This window comes from Protopterus annectens, chromosome 5.part0 (assembly GCF_019279795.1).
Source record: "Protopterus annectens isolate FY-2018-M chromosome 5.part0, PAN1.0, whole genome shotgun sequence".
NCBI lineage: Eukaryota > Metazoa > Chordata > Ceratodontiformes > Protopteridae > Protopterus > Protopterus annectens.
In genome coordinates, this window is record NC_056735.1 from 952,779,169 (window position 1) to 952,800,554 (window position 21,386).

The 21,386-nt window shown below is 43.2% G+C and overlaps 1 protein-coding gene across 1 annotated transcript in view; it reads right to left on the minus strand.

Moving 5' to 3' along the window:
* Positions 1-21,386, minus strand: part of RDX (radixin) — a 1,792,353-nt gene that overhangs the window by 1,719,696 nt on the left and 51,271 nt on the right. The window contains 1 exon segment of the mRNA XM_044072720.1: positions 1,904-1,989. Coding sequence (XP_043928655.1) covers positions 1,904-1,915 — 12 coding nt within the window. The 5' untranslated portion in view covers positions 1,916-1,989.

Consider the following 21,386-nt stretch of genomic DNA (forward strand, 5'->3'; position numbering starts at 1 on the left):
TGGAAGAAGGACTGACCATAGGAGATGGTTTATTCCATGGTCAAGCCAAAAATGGTGCCTCTTACCCAGGTAAGATGGGCAGCAACAGCTAGTAAAAATTTAAAGTCTTTAAAAGTCACCTTTTCACATAAACTGCTTTATACTGTATTTTTAGAACACTTGCCCTCAAAAGTAAAACAAATGCAGTTTCTCCAGAGACAAAAATGTTTTTAAATACTTTAAACCAAGCCAACAGGAAAGAGAGCCCTCAGTAAAACACTCCCTAGTTTTTAAAACAATTTTCTGAATAAAAAAGTATTAATAAAACACAAATAATTGAATGGAAAGTTTTTCTCCAAAGGGAAATGGTCTGTCCAGCAAAGAAACTGAACAAGCCAACAGTCAATCCTCAAAAGTCTCACCAGGAGGATACTCTTCATTAGCAGTAAACATCTGAAGGTCTTTGCTCCCAAGTTTGTCTTTTAGTCAGCTCAGCTCAAGCTGCCTAACAGTTTGAGTGCATAGAAGCTTTGGAAGCTACACAGCACTGGCCATCATATCCTTGGTAGGATATAACCCAAACAGCTAAAGCTACTGCCACAGTGATCAATATGATGAACATCAATGATTCTGTAACATATGACCACTGTAAACCCAATGGGAAGCAATATATGTCATTCTCTAGCTGGCATTAACTTAAAAAAAGGAAGCAAAGCTGGGCTTATTACCTCCTTTTAAGCTTCTACCGACAGGAATTCCTTATCTGTGAAGAGGATTTCAGCCCAAGAGTAAAAAATGATGAAAGATGTTAACTGGAGGAATGAAACAATCACTATAAGCAGGCGAGCCATGATAATGATACTCTACCCCAACTAAAAAGTACAGCTCTCCTGATCAACATTAAAGTGATAATGCATGGACAGGTCTGCACATATGACACAGCTGGAGCTTTTTCTACTGAAGTACTTTGCTACATTTTCACTAGATTCCGAAAGTTTTTTTTTTTTGTGAAAAAAATACAGCAATACCAAAATTTAAACTAGAGCACACATGTCATACTCAACATAAGCCCATCACTGTGTTACTAGCAATTACCCTTCAAAAACAATTTAACTAGAACATTCAAGACAAAAATATTTTTTATGAAAAGTGTCAATAATCCTACAAGAAAGAAGAAGCTGAAGCACCAACTATAAAGAAAAATACTGGAAATGTCAACACTGTTTAAGATAAACCTTCAACAGATATCCAAATGACAAGTTAATTATTTCATTAAATGGACAGATTTAACATAAAAATGCAATATAATCAGGCACCTTCTGGGCTAAGACCTGTCAGTTTAGCGATACTGTAGTGCATGCTGCATACTGGCAGGAATGCCACAACTAGAAAACAACATGCAGCACATCAATTACAACACAGCAGAAAAATGACCACTGTCAAAGAAAAGCTGAAAACAATAACTGGATAGTAGAAAATGTTGGCCATTCTAACAGAAAGCACTGCATTACACTTTCAGGTCTCATAGAATATGCACTAAGATTCAACCATGTGTATTAAAAATTACAATCCAAACTCAGAAATTCCTAATGCTTCCTTATCGAAAGTACTATAATCTTGACAGCCTTCTTTCGGCTTTTCCCGGTTAGGGGTCGCCACAGCGGAACTCCGGTCCGCCAATGATTGGTAGTTGATTTTTACGTGCAGAGTTACCAGCCCTGACGCACAAGTAATTTCTCAAAAGAGGAATAAAAGGAAAACAATGCCGTTCAATAGAAAAAAGATAATAAAAGAGCAGTATTTCGACAAAAGATGGTAAAAAACAGCAATAAATGAAAGATGCATACAATGTTTACTCTGCACTTAAAGTTGGCAGATCTGTAGATGTAGATGGCAGCAAACAGAGAATACTAACTGTTCTTACCGGCTTAGGCATTTTTGTTCTCCTAGCTGATCCACTTTTTCTGCTGCAGCAAATACGATCCAATGCCTAAAGACTTTGTTACTGTCCTGCAATGTAAAAAATAAAGGTAAGCAATTCTGCAATAAGATATCACTAAAGGTATTTAACGATAGTACATATTCTCCTTTGAATGTTTCATTAAAGGGCTTTATACAATAGTTACATTCCAGTATTCTTCTGCTGGTGTTTTTTTCTTAATACCTATACTTTTTTTTTTTTTTTTAACTTTAAATTTTAGTGAGCATCTGTACTCCTTAATACTTCCACTCTGCCCCTGGTATGCTCCTTAAGCAGTTTACATTAGTGACCCATTTAAATAATTATGTTGTTGTTGTGTCTTTCGGCTTATCCAGGTTAGGGGTCGCCACAGCGGAACTCCGGTCAGCTAATGATTGGTAGTTGATTTTTACGTGCAGAGTTACCAGCCCTGATGCACAACCTTCAACGAAGGCACGCCCATTCATGCATGCCTCCACACAGAAGACGCTCTAGCTGAGAATCGAACGTGACAACGTCTTGCTGTGAGGCGACAACGCTACTGCAGCACCACTACCACGGTTACCCATTTAAATAATTATAATGGAAAAAATTACTTTTTAATTACCAAATTGCTGGAAAAATAGAACACTGCACTGTAAATTTATTCCATTTCCTAGGAACTTTAGCAACTCCCTTCAGCAATTTTTCTTGGTGAGGGCACAGCTATGTAAGCACACCATCATTGTTGAACCACAAAACGAGCATAACAAGCTGCCAAGAAACCTCAGAACATAAGAAAATAATGTACTTACCTTAACAGAAGCACCGTAAGAGGCAGGTCTACCTCTCCGCAACAAGACGTATGCCACAGATGTTAAAACAAGGTAGAACTTTCCCTGGCTGCTCAGTGCTCTCTCCATACCCCATAATATACCTCAGTGCCAAGCCTAAATCTTTGGTATGAAATGGTGAAAAATGTCCAAGGATCTAATTAAGGAGGCAGGAAAAAAATCAACACCAGCTGCTGGGGTAACAGGGTGGCTGCATTACATATGATGGCCCTAAATCTTAAATCTAAGACGGTAACTTATGTATCTGAACAGTCTGTTGATCCTCTCTAACAAAGACACAGACAAAAGTAAATCATGGGTGGATATCCCCATGTTAACATGTCAGATAACAATGGCTCCAAAGGAAATGGACATCACATTCAGATTTATAGTATTCTGCAAAGGTACTGATGAAAGACGAAGTAGCTGCTGCAAAAAGACCGCCCAAATGTACCTTTATGAAGATGGATTTATTTAGATGCTGTTACAGTTAGCAAAATGGAGAGATGCTTCTCATATTTTTGTGACAAAATTGGATGCAGACAGCCACCTACCTACATGATAAGCATAGATATGCTCTGCCTAGAAAAACTAGTAAATGGCACTGTTTGTAAATTGCATTCATCCTCGCAAAATAAAATCTGACTTGCTGCAGCATGCTCAGACAATGGCGCAAATGCCCACGTTGGTTAGAAAACTCAGAATGAGACAAGCAAGTGACTGGATTGCTTCAGTTTGGTCTTTCTGGACACTTTAGGTAAGAATAAGTGTATAGCTCTTACAGAGACAGTACAGTTATGTACACTTACCATAAATTTAGATGTTTGAGAGTATTCACTGTTGCAGTCATCACATTTGGGTGATCCCTGCCAGGGTAGCCCTCGGCCAGCCCGAATACCAGAGGCTTCATATTTCTGCGTCGGTTGCTGTCATTTCAGGACTGACGTCAGTAGCATAAAGTCAGGCAGCCAATGCCATTACATCAGTTTTTCTTGCCCTGACCTGTCAGAAGCCCCAAGTAGGAGGCCAGGTTCTGGTGGAAAAGCCCCACCAGTAGAAAGTATAAAATGTCTTTCGGCATTTCCTGGTTAGGGGTTGTCACAGCGGAACTCCTGTCCACTAATGATTGGCAGTGGATTATTACCGTCTTGAGATGCCAGCCAAATGCCCAACCTTCAAAGAAGGCACACCCATTCACGCATGCACCTACCTGCATATCTTTAAAACATCACTCGACCGTGGGGAGAACATGCAGACTCCCCACAGAAGGCACGCCAGCCAAAAATTGAACCGGAGAACCTCTTGCTAGGAGGCGACAATGCTAACCGCTGCACCACCGCAGCATCCAACCAGTAGAAAGTAAATACCAATATGTCCCTTGTAAGGAAAGAGAAGGAAGGGGGATGGAGGGAGGGGAAACCAGGATTGCAATAGTGAATACACTCAACTTCTACATTTATGGTAAGTGTACACAACTGTACTGTGTTCTTCGTGTTTCACTGTTGCAGTTATCACATTTGGGTCGATTCCCAAAGCTGAGGAAATCAGTGGAGGCAGTCAAAGAAACTAGGGAGTGGCTAGGATGCCCTGCAAGACTGCAGAGACAAACCCTGCCATGGATTTGGAAAAGAGAGAGGCAGGTGGTAACATTTGGTAAAAGTGTGAACAGATGTCCAGGTGGCAGCCTCCAGGATGTCCCTGGTGGGGACTCCTCTGAGAAAAGCTGCAGAGGTGGAGGCTGCTCTGGTGGAGTGAGTCCTGACACCCTTGGAAGGAGGCTTTCCATGTTTTTGGATGCAGTGTGCTGTCAACTTGGAAATCATTTGTTTGGAGATGGCTTTGCCTTCTGCCCCTGTAGCAAAGCTAACCAGCAATTGATCAGACTTTCTGAAGGATTTAGTCCTGTCTAGATAGAATCTGAGCTGTCTGTGAACATCTGGAGAATGCAGAATGCTTTCCCCCTTGTTCTGGGGATTAGGAAAAAAAGGTGAGCAAATGAATGGATTGGATTGGTTGAGAGCCACACTGGACACCACCTTGGGCATGTAGCATGGGTTAGTTTTGAGAGATAGTCAGCATGGAAGATGATGAAGGGTTCCACAGCCATAAGCGCTTGTAGCTCGGATACTCTTCTGGCTGAAGTGATGGCCAGAATGAATGCTGTCTTCTCGGAGAGAAATTTTAGCTCTGCAGAAGAAGCAGATTCAAAAGGGGGGAGGGTGAGCTTTTCCAATACAAAGTTAAAGGTCCCAAGCTGGGGTTGATGCCCTTCTGGGTGGCCTCAGGTTGCTAGCCCCTCTTAGGAGCTGTTTGATCAAAGGGTGTGAGAAAGGGGCTGCTCAGTGGGGAAATGAGCAGAAATAGCAGAGGCATGAACTTTTATAGAGGAGAAAGAGAGGCCACTGTGTAGGTGGTCAGCTAAGTAATCCAGGATGAGAGGGAGGGAGGGCTGTGCCGTATTGGCTCCAGGTGCAGAACCTTTTCCACTTGTCAGCATAAGACTTTCAAGTGCTAGGGCATCTGGCCTCATGGATAACATCTAGAACCTGCTTACTGAGGTCGGCAGATTGATCCGGGCTTAGGGAATAAGCCAAGCTGCCAAATGAATTCCCCTTCCCTCGGTGTCAGGAGGTTTGGAATCGGAGGAAGATGCCATGGTGGCAGTGGGGACAGGGCGTGCAGCAAGGGGTACCAGTCCTGGCAAGGCCAGTCGGGAGCTATAAGAATTGTCCTTGGGTTCTCCTCCTTTATTTTGAGCAGTACCCTGGGGATGAGAGGTAGTGGAGGAAAGGCATAGACCAACAGATTGACCCAGGGGAAGGACAGGGCATCCACTTTCCACGTCATGCAGTGATGCTCCCTGGTGCAGAACTTGCTGAATTGAACTGATGGTTGGTATGGGAGGCAAAGAGGTTGACCTTCGGGGTGACCCATTTCTGAGTTATTAGGGTGAAGATTCTTCTGTTGAGCTGCCACTCGTGTGGGTCCAGAAGATTTCTGCTTAACTGGTCTGCCAGAGAGTTGAGACAGCCTGGTAGGAATTGTGCTAACAGGTGCAGCTGCATGGCAAAGGCTATGCCAAAAGGTCATGGCCAGCCTGCATACAGGGTAGGAGCGAGTCCCTCCCTGCTTGTTGATATACCACATCACAGTGGTGTTGTTTGTTTTGATCAGGAAAGATGGGGTTTGAAAGCCATCAAGGCGTGCTGGACAGCCATAATCTCTTTTTGGCTGATGTGCAGTGGGATTTGCTGTGGGCTCCATTGGCCCTGTATCCACCTGCCATCCAGGTGTGCATCCCAAGCATCGTCTGATGCATCTGAGGTGAGGGTCTGGGCAGAGGGGAGTGGTGAGAAAGGCAGTAAATTGTTGTGGGAGAATGCTGTTGCCCATCAAAGAAAATCTTTTCTGAGGCAAGAAATTATAGGTATAAGAGTTTCCAGGTCTTGACAGTCTTGACACCAAAGGCTTTTTAGGTACCACTGAAGTTTCCTCATATGCAGTCCGGTATATGGAATTAGTATGCAAGATGCCATGAACCCCAGAGCTTGCAGGACTTTCCTTGCAGATAACTGGGGCCTGGTGGCTAGTTGAGAGAAGAGGCTGTCAGGAAAATTTGTTTTTCCTGGTGTAAGGAATGCCATCTGGGATGCTGCATTCAGGCTTGCTCCCAGGAAGATAATCCTTTGAGTGGGCACCAGTCTGGATTTTATTTTCGTTGATTGTGTACCCTAGGGAGGTTAGTAGGGTCTTTACAAAGGCCAGGTGCTTGGGCAGCTTTCCTGGTTGTCTGCCTGAATAAGGCAGTTGTCTAAGTATGGGGAAATTTGGATATTCCTCTGTCTGCAAAAGGCAATGACTAGAGCCCGACATTTTGTGAAAACTCTGGGAGCAGTAGATAAGCCAACGGGAAGCGCAGAGAACTTAAAGTGTCGAGATCCTGCCCTGAAACAAGAGATATTTCCTGCATGACTCCCTGACAGGAATGTGGAGGTAGGCCTCTTTTAGATCTAGGGTGGCTAGCCAAGTGTGCTTAGACAGCATGGGCAGCAGCTGCTGGAGGGTCAGGATTTTGAATTTTGGAATCACCAAGAAGGTGTTTAGAAGGATAGATCGAGCATGGGACGCTAGGTGCCCTTTTTTCTGGGTACCAGAAAAAGTCTGGAGTAGAAACCTTGGCCTATCTGTTCTGCAGGAATGTGCTCTACTGCCCTCATAGAAAGCAGGGAAAGGATTTGCTTTTCAGCCTCTGCCCACTGATTTGGAGGTAGATATGGGAACCCTTTTGGGGTTGGAAGGGTGTAGAAGGAAAATTTATAACCCTGAGACACTATGTTCAGAACCCAGTGGTCGCTGGTAATGGTGGCCCAGGTGATTGCGTAAAAGGATAGTTTTCCTCCTAGGGGTATGTGAAGGTGGGCAGAGGGAGGGGGTGGGGGAGGTGAGTCATCGTGAGTTCTTACCATAAGGGGGTGGCTTAGAACTCCCTGGTTTTGAAATGGAGGCAGTCCACTGCTTAGATCTCTGCATTCCCTGTGGCTGCTATCTGGGGGGGGGTCTGGTTCGCCAGGGCCTAGAGTGGACTGGCTTAGTGGGAGCAGGAAAATACCAGTGTATGGTTGGACAATGCCTGCTGAACCTGTAAGAAATCCTTAACGGTTTGCATAGATTTTGCTTTTTCTTCCATCTTTTTTAAGACCGCTTCTACCTTAGTGCCAAACAAGTTGTCTTTGTGCAAGGGGGCAGCCAACAATTTAGACTGGACATGGTCTGGCAGGGGCCGTTCCTTAAGCCATGCATGCCTTCTAATAACAGATCCAGTGACTGCTGCCCTGCAAGAAGCTTCTAGGGCATCAAAACCACAATGCAACGTGTGTTTAGTTACTTGACTTGCAGAATGTATTAACTCTTGTAATTCTTTGGATTCTGCCAAAGCAGGAAAGGAAGACATTTTTTGTTTGAGGAGTTCCAGGGTATATTGCTGAAATTTTAGCATATGGAACGGACAATTTAGTGCCCTGACAGCAACAGTAGCTGAGGTGTATACTTTTTTACCCCATGTGTCTAGTGCTCGGGAATCCCCATCTGAGGGGGTGGGATTCTTAGCAGAGGCTGTTTTAATCCCTTTAGGCCCTTGAGAAATTACCTCAGGGTCAGCAGTAGGATTTTTAAAAAGAAATTTGTGCGAGTCAGGGACTCTATAGTACCTGTCTAGTTTTCTGGGTGCAGGAGGGAGGGTGTCAGGAGTCAAGCTACAGGAGGGAGGGTGTCAGGAGTCAAGCTGGATTCCAGGAAAACATCCTCTACAACATCCAGGACTGGGTGGATGCCCAAGGGTCTGTGCTGTGGAAGATCTAGGAATTCCCAGAGTCTCTTTTTAGACTGAGAGTAGTCGTGACTCTCCCATTTGAAATGCTTCCTTAAGGTATGCAGGATTTCCTCAAAGGAAAAATCCTCTGGGGGAGAGGCTGAAGGGAGGGATGAAATCCTCTGCATCGGAATCCTCATAAGTAGAAAGGGGTTGCCTGTCTTCATATTCAGATGCACCTGAGTCATGACTCTTGTATGGACAGATCTACAGGGGACAGATCTCTTTTCCTTTTGGAGGGGGTAGCTTGGCTTCCCCTGATCAGCATAAGGTCTTCTGCCATTTTAAGCATTTTAGACTGAGGCAAGGAAGCAGGTGCCTGACATTGGGTCGTCAGTTTCTTGGGTGTGGATTGCACCCTGGGCCCAAGAAAAGTACAGTTTTGTACCTACCATAAATGTAGATGTTCGAGGATCCCCATTGCTGCAGTCCTTACTATTGGGTGTAGTCCGCTGTCCAGTCGGCCCGAATACCAGAGTATATGGCTGACGTCGGTCAGGGCGCATTAGACTGACGTCAGTACGTCAGGGTACTAATGCGCATGACCGACGTCATATCCTCAGTCTTTTCTTGCCCCAGATGTCAGAAGACCCTAAAAAGACAAGGCCCAAAATACCTGCACCAAAAATATGTACAATATATACAAGAATATATACAAAAATATCAGCATGTAACCTCACCTACACAACCACCCCTAAACACAGAGAGGAAGGAGGGAGAGTAAATTGGACTGCAGCAATGGGGATCCTCGAACATCTACATTTATGGTAGGTACAAAACTGTACTATGTTCTTCGTTCCCCATTGCTGCAGTCCTTACTATTGGGTAGAATCCCAAAGCAGAGGTAAGGGAGGCTGGCAAATCATAAAGAAGCAGGAGCTGACAACATGCCTTGCAAAACAGCTGTGGCAAAACCAGCCCTAGACTTAGAGTAGATAGGAAGGTGATAATGCTTAGAGAAAGTATGTACTGAACTCCAAGTAGCTGCTTCCAAAATATCCTTAGTTGCCACCCCTTAGAAATGCTGTTGAAGTGGCAGTAGCCCTAGTGGAATGAGGCCTAATCCCAGCTGGAATCTCCTTGCCATGATGGGAATAACAAAATGCAATGCAAAAGCCAATCCACCTAGAAATAGTTTGTTTTGACACAGGCTTGCCCTGAACTCAAAGCAAAAGAAACAAACAACTGCTGAGACTGCCTAAAATCCTTAGTCCTGCTTAAATAATAACGCAATTGCCTGTGTACATCTAAAGTGTGCAAAATCTTTTCCCCTTTATTTTGGGGTCTGCATAAAAAGTAGGCAAATGAATAGTTTGGTTTAAAGCCACACTAGAAACCACCTTAGGCATAAAGGAAGGATTAGTGCGTAATGATACCCTATCCTTATGGAAAATCAAAAGGGCTCTACTGCCATAAGGGCCTGCAACTCAGACACCCTTCTTGCAGAAGTAATAGCCAACAGAAAAGCAGTCTTCCATGACAAGTATTTCAATTTAGCAGTAGCCGCAGGCTCAAAAGGTTGTAGAGTAAGTTTTCCAACACAAAATTGAGATCCCAAGCAGGAGTAGGAGCTCTACGTGGGGTCTTATATTCTTTGCCCCTCTAAGAAACTGCTTGAACAAAGGATGCGAAAACAATGGTGGGTCACAATCATAGTGAGCTGAAATTGCTGCAGCATGAATCTTAATGGAAGAGAAGGACAAACCTTTGTCCAATAACTCAGTAAGATATTGAAGAGCCACACTCAAATTAGGCTCAGAAATCTCCAAATTCTTTGCTGTACTCCAAAATAAAAATCTCTTCCATTTTTCTGCGTACACTTTCCTTGTACTAGGTCTTCTAGCTTCCATAATCACATTTAAAACTTGTTGAGGAAGTTGAGACCTGCTGTGTTTCAACACAGAATATGCCAGGCTGTTAGATGAAGAGAGTGAAGCTTGACATTGAGCAGATGACCGTCCTTCTGAGATAACAGATGAGGAATCAGAGGTAAAGGCCATGGAGGCTACTTTACCAGACTCCGTAGTAGTGGGTACCAGTGCTGCCGAGGCCAATCTGGAGCTATCAAAATCATCCTTGGCCTGTCTTGTCTGACCTTTAATAGTACCTTTGGAAGAAGAGGCAGAGGTGGAAAGGCATACACATGAAGGTTTTTCCAACTGAAAGACAGAGCATCCACTTTCCAAGCTGTGTGATGAAACCCTTTGTGCAATACTTTGGCAGCTGGTGGTTTAGTGGAGAAGCGAACAGATCTATGTCTGGAGTTCCCCATGACACTGTCAATTTCTGAAATACATGAAGATCCAGTTTCCACTCGTGGGGATCCATGATTTGTCTGCTTAACACATCTGCTAAGGAGTTCTGTGCTCCTGGCAGAAACCTTGCCTGAAGAGTTAGTTGCAAGCTTAGCGCAGTCTCCCATAAAATCATTGCTTGCCTGCATAGAGGATAAGAATGTGTTCCCCCTTGCTTGTTGATGTACCACATGACAGTTGTGTTGTCTGTTAGAATCAACACCTGCCCTGGAAGAAGTAACTCCTTGAAAGCCATTAATGCAAACTGGACTGCTAACATCTCCTTCATGTTGATATGTAGATGCTGTAGTCTGGCAGGCCACTTGTCTTGTATCCACTTTCCATTTAGATGAGCTCCCCAAGCAATGTCCGAGGCATCTGTCGTTAAAATCTGACTCGCCTCTGGCCGGGTCACAGAGAGTCCCTTGTTTAGGTGACATTCCTGAGCCCACCATAAAAATTCTTTTTGAAGGCAAGGTATTATTTGAATGACAGTGTCCAAATCCTGGCAGTGCTGTGTCCATACATTTTGAGATACCATTGTAGCTTCCTCATATGCAGTTTGGCATTGGGAAGCACCAGAATACAAGATGCCATGAACCCTAATGCTTGAAGGACTGTCCTTGCAGTCAGCACGGACTGATGAGATAGTTGATGGAAGTAAAGTGATAGACTCTTTTGTTTGTCCGGGGTTACAAACGCCATCTAGGCTGCTGTATTCAGTCTCACACCCAGAAAGCACATGTCTTGAGAGGGTACTAGACTGGACTTTATTTCGTTCACAGAATACCCTAGGCATCTTAGCACTGCTATAACATATTCCAGATGCTGTAGAAGGTCTTCCTTTTCTTGAGCCAGAATCAGGCAGTCGTCCAAGTAAGGATAGATTTGAATTCCTTGTAGCCTGAAATAAGCTATCACTGGAGCCAGAACCTTTGTGAATACTCTGGGCAGTAGATAAGCCAAAGGGCAATGCAGAGAACTGATAATGAGAATTTCCAGCTCGAAACCGCAGATACTTCCTGCAACTTAGCCTTATAGGCACATGAAGGTAAGCTTCCTTGAGATCTAAAGTTACCATCCAGTGATCTTTGCCCAGCAGAGGTAAAAGCTGTTGTAACGTCAACATCTTGAACTTGGGAATGTCCAGATAAGTGTTGAGGAGAGATAAATCCAAAATTGGTCTCCACGTGTTCCCCTTCTTTGGTACTAGGAACAGGCGAGAATAAAATCCTAGGCCCCTTTCTGATACAGGGACTGGCTGAATGGCCCCATCCGGAGTAACTGAGAAACTTGCTTGTGAGCCTCTTTTCTTTGTGGAGGAGGAACGTCTGGCATGCCTTTGAAAGGGGGCATTGTATGGAAATAAAACCTGTAACCGTGGTGAATGATATCCAACACCCATCTGTCTTGAGTAATTAAATCCCAATTGTCTTTGAAAAGAGACAGTCTTCCTCCCAAAGGAGCTGCCAGACGAGAATCTACTGGCAGCTGAAAAGGCAGGTCATTGGGTCTGTTTACGAAAGGACTGACCCCTGCCCTCACCAGAAGTCTGAGCAGGTGAACTCCCTGTTCTAGGCCTAAAAGAACCTTGAGCCCTGCCCCTACCACGTCTAGACCTACCCCTAGACTGGGAATCATAAGCAGGATATGTCCACCCCTTAGCAGGCCAATTTCTACTAAACTTCGGTGGCTGCACCTGCAAAAATCTTTAACAGTTTGCATAGACTTAGCTTTGTCCTCCATTTTCTTTAAAACTGCTTCCACAGGCGAACCAAACAACACATCAGACTGTAAAGGAGCATCCAAAATCCTTGTCTTAACATGCTCAGCTAAATTCTGATCCCTCAACCAGGCATGCCTGCGAAGAACAGAACTAGTGGCAGCCACCCTCGAGGAGGCCTGTACAGCATCAAAACCACATTGCAAAGAATGCTTACCCACTTGTTCAGACACATGAACCAAATCCAGCAACTCTTTACACTCAATACCTTCCGCCAAAGCATCCACCTTAGATTTCAATTGTGAAAGGAGATAATTTTGATATTTTAGCATGTGAAACTGACAATTCAACGCTCTCATGGCTAGAGTGGAAGAAGTATACACTTTCTTTCCCCACCTATCCAAAGCCCTTGCCTCTTTATCAGTGGGAACAGGATTTTTAACCACAGAGGCCTTAACACCTTTAGGCCCCTGAGAAACAGTTTCTGGGTCCGCCCTAGGACTCTTAAACAAATACTTATGAGCTTCGGGCACCCTATAATACCTATCAGGTTTAACAGGAGCAGGAGGCAAAGAGTCAGGGTTCAGGGAAGCCTCTGCAAAAACATCTTCCACCACATTCAACACAGGAGGTATAGCTAAGGGCCTATGCTGGGGTAAAAACAAGAATTCCCTAAGCCTTTTCCTGGAATCAGAGTAATCCTGGCCTTCCCATTTAAAGTGCTCCCTCATGGAATGCAGAGTCTCTGAAAATGAGAAATCCTCAGGAGGAGAAGCTGTAGGAGTGGAATCATCCACATCAGAATCAGAATAAGGAGGATACTCCTGCAAATCTTCCGCAGAAGACTCAGAAGCCTCTGAACACTGTTCAAAACTATCAAACTGCGGTTCCACCCTAGGCCTCTTATCAGGAGGGGCATAGAACCTCTAATCATAGTAATCAAATCTTCTGCCATTTTAAGCATATGTTTCTTAGGTACAGAACCCGAAATGCTAGGAGAAGCCCCCACTGACGCTGAACTTGGCCTACCTCTCAAAGAAGTTTTGGCAACAGAAGGAGAGGCTCTAACTACCTTGGGAAGAGAGGGAAGAACAGTTACCTGAGAAGCCCCCTCAGCCTGGCCTACCTCCTGAGAAGGCACATCCTGTAACAGTAAAGTTTCTGCCTGAGACTCCATGGAAACTCCTGGCAAAACCTCTGGCTCCACTGAGCCTTCTAAAGAACCGACGTCCGGGACTGCCGGTTCATCAACCCTAGGCTTCGCTGTTTTGTCCTTGCGCTTCTTGGACGAAGCGGGCGTCGGAGCATCCGACGGCATTTTATAATTGCAACGCTTCCCAAACACTAACCTGGCACAGTCTAACCTCCTCTTAATAGTGCGTTTGTTAAACCTAGCACAAGAGCGGCAACCAACAACGTCGTGCTCAGGCCCTAAACAAGGTATACACAAGGTATGATAATCCCTATGAGGTATCTGTTTCCCACAAGAAATACAGTTATTCACTTTTTCTGACATCCGGTTAAATACTGAGGCAAGAAAAAACCAAAATGTTCCCCAACGGGGTACTTAGCCAACTCTGCTTCGGTCTGAAACTCCGGTTTCGGAAATATTTCAGAACGCCAACCTGCACTCGCAAAACTGCTTCTGCATCGGACCATGCGGCAAAAAAGACTGAGGATATGACGTCGGTCATGCGCATTAGTACCCTGACGTACTGACGTCAGTCTAATGCGCCCTGACCGACGTCAGCCATATACTCTGGTATTCGGGCCGACTGGACAGCGGACTACACCCAATAGTAAGGACTGCAGCAATGGGGAACGAAGAACATCTCAGTTTTGTGTTGAGAAGCAGTAGTGCGAAGGACTTCCTCGGAAGCTGGTGCCTGCTCAGCGGCTCCTGACCCATCCAAGGTAGAGACGACCGCAGGATCCTTAGTCGAAGAAGAGTTCTGCGGCATACTGGACACTGAAAGGGTCTCGGTAGCAGCCTGCGAATCCACAGAAGCGGGCATCAGGGGTTGCGAAAACCTCACTAATGACCGGAGAACTGACAACTAGCTTAACAGAAGTGGAGTCGGAAGGTCTGGACCTGTGCAGTCTGTCTCTGTCTTTATCTTTACTTTTTTTGGAAGATCTGCTGTCGGATGGCTTACTGAAGCCATATTGGAATTGGAGAACTATAAGCGAAAATATCTGGCTACAATAAGGGCCCGACAACAGATAGTTCTGGCGTTGAACAAAGCACAGAAGTGACAACGGGGGACATCGTTGACTGGGCCTAAACAAGTGACGCAATAAGAATGGAAGTCTTGGTGTGGTATTTGCTTCTGAGACAATTATTAACTTTTTCTGACAACTGTTAGTGCAAGAAAAAAAGGATCCACAATGGGGTACTTAGCGTTAGAAGACTTCAACTTCAATTCGGCAGACGAAACTCAGGTAGTGGCCGAATGGCACTCGTGCGAACTGCTTCTGTTTCAGACTCCACGGCAAGAAAGACTGATGTAATGGCATCGGCTGCCTTACTTTATACTACTAACGACCTGACATCAGTCCTGAAGCAACAGCAACCGACGCAGAAATACTAAGCCTCTGGTATTCGGGCGGGCCGAGGGGTAACCTGGCAGGGATAATTCAAATGTGATGACTGCAACAGTGAAACACGAAGAACATCCTGCTCTTATTGAATACCGTAATTGAAGAACCAAATTAAAGGGGATGCGCCACAGCAATTATTTCAAAAGACGCAATGTCATATATGAGATCTATACTTGTAAATGCTAATGAGCTACCTACAGTGATAAGCTAGTGTAGTATACAGGAGTTCCACAGAATTCAGTTACAATATAGAGCTCACAGGGTCTGCATCACACCACTACTGTGTTCATGTTATTTTGTAGGACTCCTAACGCAACGTACACCAGGATTAAAAAAATAAATAAATAAAATACATTACACTTCAGTGCACACCTTGTACACCTAGGTGGCACTATGTGGTTGTATAGGGCAATACTAAATATCCAATCCAATTCAAGCAACACTTCTATGTAGCCAAATGCTAGGCAGAGGAGGTAAATGGGCAGTGCAACAATGCAAGGGGACAGGCTATGTAGTGAAGCTGTACAAGCAGACAGACGTAAAGCACAGCACACAATACACACTAATTGTCCACTACACTTTGTACTCTCAAGTACACAAAATGTGAACTCAGACCACTACATTTCAACAATACACACGTGCGTGCATGTGTTCATATCCCTCGGCCTGATGAAATAATTGCAGATGCACTGCTACTCTGTCTACATATATGGAAACCTGACTAATGCATAAAAAGGGAAGGGGTGTACAGGAAAGCAGGATTAACTAGGCCATCACAAAATATAACATACAGCAGCGTGCAAGACAGGGGGGGGTTATTTATTTACTTTTTTATTTTTTTATACGCAGATATGGATCCATTTTTATCATTACATAGAGAGAATACGGAAATGAAAACAGGGTAGGGAAAGGGAGAACAGGAGTGCACAGGACCAGACAGACATGCACAGAACAGTAGAGTCAGGTGGTAGAATGTGTATATACTGGGTGGAAACAAAAAGAAGGTAGACAAATGGTGATGGGAAGGGTGGGTAAATGCAGAGGATATGGAGCAAGATACCATGTCCAGCCTTAGGGATTGGCAAACTAGGGCATGGTACTTTCCAGACTAGAGGCACTTGCCTCAGTCTTTATATCTGCATTTATTTTCATGGGAATACTGAAATATATAAAATTCAATGTAGAAAAAACAAATTCAAAGTCAATGCAATTTCATCAATTTCTTATAACATAATCTGAACTGCAGCACCCCTATCCATGGCCACAATGTCATATAGCAGAGATGGCTTTTTGCCTTGTTCCACCCAAAATCTATATAACCAGTCAAGACAGTCACTGACTTCCTACCTTGCTGTCTAAAATCATGGGTGGGGAGCAATAGGCTTAAGCAAAGAAAATTTAAAAGGAATGAACTGGATAGTCATGGTAAAATTATCAACAGTTGCTGTTAGTGGGTGGCACTGTGATGGTCTGCATGGCAATGTTATGATCCAGGTGCAGATCACTCAGACTGACTGAATATAGTACACACACACACATATTCTAATCACAAATCAGGCACATGAGCAATGCACAGTCAGAAAATGCCTACAATTTCTAGGCATGGAGGACTGTATGGGGATAAAAATGACTAGTTCTGGTGTCTTTCGGTGGTGTCTTTCACTTGAGTTTAAACTATTTATTCCCAATTTGCAGGACTCTGCATCTGTGTGAAGCAAGCTGAATAATTTGCTGTGGCTACTGTTTATGGGAAACAAAGCTGAAGTAAATTACTGCAGCCATTTTATTGCAGACAGACATTTGAGGTGTATAATTTTGCACAGACTTCTGTAGTAAACAAATGCAAATAAATTTGTTAGAACTGTTGGGTGAGAATTGTCTGTGGATGAAAAGAAATGGATCCTTTCATTGTCTGCTCACTTTTTTTTTTTTTTTTTTTTTTTTTTTTTTAAGAGTAATTAGATTGGCTTTGCAGGACTAGTGTACATTAGTTTGACGTATGGTGGAATGCTTTTATGTAGCTTCTATGTGTGTTTGAAGGAAACAAATTCTAAATGCATTACTGCAATGATTTTTTACCACAGTCTGGTATCTGTGATGTACACAACAATGTAGCTATAGTTGCTTCATAGGAGGGCTGCGTCTGGATAAAATTATCTTGATCATGACAGCAGGGTCGGCCAAACACCCATTAATCCGAGTTTGTAGAATTACTGTACACCTGTGTATGGCAAGTTGAATGCTTCACTGTGGAAATTTGCTACCATCACAACTGAACAACATCTGAAGTATATACAGTCAATTATGTGACCATAACCGATGTGTACAGAAATGGTGTGTGGATAGATGGGGCTTGTCCCTATTATTTGATCACTGTTAAACAGTCACTGATATGACATGGTAGTTGCACTTTTGGACAATGCATTTCCTAAAATCTGTATTAAATGTTCGTTGCTATAGCTTACGCATACATGTGTGAGGGGATTCTTTAGTATATTTTAAAGAAGCAAATAAGCCAGAATGTCTCTTACTTTCTATTACAGTCAATTATCACAACTGTGCACAATAAGTGGCTATCACTGGTGGTCTGGGCAGGGTGACTTTGAAAACTGATCAGGAGCACAGTAGTGCAGTGAAGAATGTTATTTCACAGTACTCAGATGTTTAGTTGAGTTACTGCCTGTGTCTCCTGTGAAAAGTCTGCATACCTGCTCTGTCTCTGTACACTGGCACACGTACCCATGCTCACTCTGGTGCGTCTTTTGCTGTGTATTCACAGGATAAAACTCTACTATAGTAACACCTGCAAAGGCTGGAAGAAGACAACAGACTGATGCTGGTACCAGTACAACAGGTAAGGACGAGAATGAGAGACAGACATCACAGTCTGATGGCAAAGTGGTATGAGCTCCACTCTGCCTGTGCATCTACCCATAATACAGGTTACAGGTGTGGCCCCGCCCACAGACAACAAGCATGAGACTAAGTTTGAGTAATCACCATCCTCAAATGGGGAATGGATCCCCATAACTCCAATCAGAGAGTAGACATAGCCAATAATGCTCAAATATAATTATGAGCAAGTCTGATAAAGAGTACTACTGAAGAAGGAACAGGGATGGATGTAAACAACTCATATCTTTGTTTTCTTGGAGTGCTTCATTGCAGTTATTACTTGTAAAGTTCCAAAGCACACAATAAATGGAAATTACACTGCCAGAAAGGCTGAGACACTGGGGGGAAGAGAGGGAATGTGGGCAACCCAGAATAGTTTCATAATTTCTAAACTGCAACACATGAAAGCAAATAATGGGTACAGAGTATTATCTTAATTTCTGTCTATCCTTTACACAATGTCAATATGCTTAACTTTCAGCAACACAACAGTTGCAGCATTACAATATTTTAAGATACCCTGGACAATATCTGGCACCTGACGAATAGGCTGGGGGGGGTATGAAATGTACTAGAATTTTACAAGCTCACCTACTCCAGGACATGGAGAGGAGGGGGTCATAAGAACTAACTGACAGCCCCAGTAGCTATATTGAGGGAGTATGCATCTTAAGCTTACAAACACTGGGAAAAGCATCAACAGATAGTAACGTTAAGGTTATTAAGGCAGAGACTGACTGACGGATTTGAGGGAGGGCAAGGGCACAGAAAAAAAACACCCTATGGATGCAAGTACAATATTGCACTGGGATTCTTAAATCTCCTTCGGACAACAAAAAAGTATCAGATTGCAACTCCCAGCATTTGAGATGAGAGAAATGGTTTTGCTGTACAGCAACCATAAAAATTAAAAATAGACTGGACAACAAAGCTATAATACATGATGCCCTAGCTGCTACTGTAAATGTTTAGATGCATGTATTTAGAAGCCCTGCAGAAACCAGGGTGAAATACTCTTAAAATGGACTTTATGTATTTTCTAAAACCTCTTAAATTAGCTGATATAACCATTAACCTCTAGGGAAAATGAGGCCACCTCTACATAATCTACAATGCTGCATATATGGTTCCAACAGAACCCATGCACAACATATCAGAATTGTACAATTAACCGAAGCATACTGTCTGACACAAGTTCCATGGGGAAAACAAGCAATAGGACATGAACAGACTGTTTTTTTTTTTTTATATTTCCACGTCAGCTTTTAAAAATATTCCATTCTGGCAGAAAACATAGCTGTGCTTTTAACCTATGAAACAGCTGCTTACTTGGATCTTTATTTATCCTACGTACTCATGCTAACATCCAATTCCTTTATTTGACAGCTTTAACTAAAAAAGCCCAACTGGGCAAACTCATTTAAAGCTGCTTCAGCCTTCTGCTACCCCTTTTCCCCATTTGGCACATGGGGTTGGGGTGTCACTTCAGTGGTGATAATAAAAAGCTAAGGTTCACACTGCCAGGTGGGCTAGCCCTGCCGAGGAAAATGAAAGCTGCTTCATGCCAAAGTGAAAAAATGAAGTCAGTGTCTCAACAGCACACACACAACTTTGATGCCAGGCTTTACCCAAACACCAAATGCACAGATTTATGAGCTGCACTCTTGAAATGTCATCCTTCAAATGAGAAAAGTTAATCTGACATCCCATTCACCTGACCAGCTGTATGGATTCAAGTTACAATACTGACAATGCAATGCAACATTAAAGGGGGTTCTGCACTCCTGAGGAAATGTCCTTCACATAAGATGTATGAAAGATCCCATCTGCATAATGTGTAACTTGGGTAGATATCATCATCCCAAACTTCTCACAAAAAGTGTAAATTCACACAATATTCTACCCAAATACTACCTTGTCATTATGACTAAGGACTACTGCGCCTCAGTCGTTTCCTAAAAATGGAACGTGCCTATTAGGAATACCAAAATCAACAAAAGGAAATAAAAAAACAGTTCAGTGTGGGTTACTGGTAAACCTAACGGCGTTTACAGGACATACTTTAAGCCCCAAGCCACAGCAATAAACATTCTGGCGCCATAAGTTTTATGTACAGCTGCAGGTAAAGTCATACACAAGACCTCCTACAACTTTCAACTGTGATGCTGTTAATTTCACAAACATGACTGACATACTAATCACGTTTTCATTTCATGACTTTAGTAGTGTCTGAGGAACTGTAAAAATATTTCTAGTATTGTCTCAAAACACAGTAAAAGACACGGTGAGGTGAAACAGGCAAAACAGTTACAAAAGAAGAGTTCTAAGCTCATAACCTTATCCTCTTAGATGCCGCTTGGCTTTCTTGTCACTCATGGCTCACTCAAGAAGATTGATGCCAGTATTAAAGTGAAAAACTGACAGTTTCTCAACATCTCCAAAACAGCACTTCTTTATGCTTTCTTAAGCAAATGTGTCTGGCTCGAGTGTTCATACAACCTTGCAGCCACTAAGCTACAAAAAGGTGGAAGCAAGGCACTGCACACACAACAGAAGTCAGCTGTGTCGCTTTGCCTTTAAAAAAATCTCTGAAGTAGGTGGGCTCCCAGTCTCTGTCATGACTTTTCTTTCCCTTTATTTTTTCGGTACTTGCGTATTATCGCAACCAGATTTTTGCGGCACTACAGGATGGTTCCCGCTCACGAAAAATGTTTGTCAATGTTGTCAAACTGTAAAGTAGTGTGTTTTCTTTAACAGTACAGGTTGATTTCTGGACTGCTATCAATACAAAGTGGAAAACACACTGTTGTGGTTTCTTCATGGTGTTTACTGGCACCATGTCGCTTCCTGCAAGTCTGGCTGCTGGATGTTCCTTCTTTGGGCCAGCGAATGCTGTGAAGTGTCGGTCATTACCTTCATGTTGGAATCGCATCTCTGTAATTTTTGTCCTGTGACTCACATAACACAGTACGGCAGTAATGACATCAGAAATCAGTTCAGTATACCCCCCCCCCGACCATGCCACTCGCAAAAGCAAACCAAATCATTACTGCCGACTTCTTCCTTGACAAAGAAACCCATAACCTAGTGCCACCATAATCCACCCTCACTTTTCGAACCATTAATTAGGGCAATCTCACATTGCACTGCTTGCTTTCAAGTATGTGTACACATTTGTGAGAAACTATGACTTTACCAAAAAGTTATGTCCTGTGTCTTTGTTCTCCTTCTGTGAAGGAGTCTTACCTGACTACTCCAATCCTTGCATTCATCAGAAAGGCAGCATCCATTACAATCTAAGCGTGATTCACGCCAAACACCCCTAGGATTTTTTACATTTTTTTGGCTCCTGCAGGTAATCCACACTCTTTGAAATGTAAAACGGAGTATTAATCACGCCTTACAGTGTTTCATGCAGTCATTCCTTTTCAAATGGGGGCATTTCGCAACTGCAAAAATCTGGTTGCGATAATACGCAAGTACCATTTTTTCTTTTACCTCACTCTACCAAAAAAAAAAAAAAAAAAAAAAAGAGAGTAATTCAATCCTTGTAAAAAACACTACCTTTAGATTCTTAAAATCAGCACAAAAGCCAATCAATACTCCCTAGGTAAGGGAAAGACCATCAACTCCCATAACTACACAAAATTCCTCCAGAAATCAATCAGTATCTTTCCCACAGTACACTGGGCCACTCTACCATACATAACCTCATACACCACAAATACTCAATCCTGTCACAAATACCCCTTCA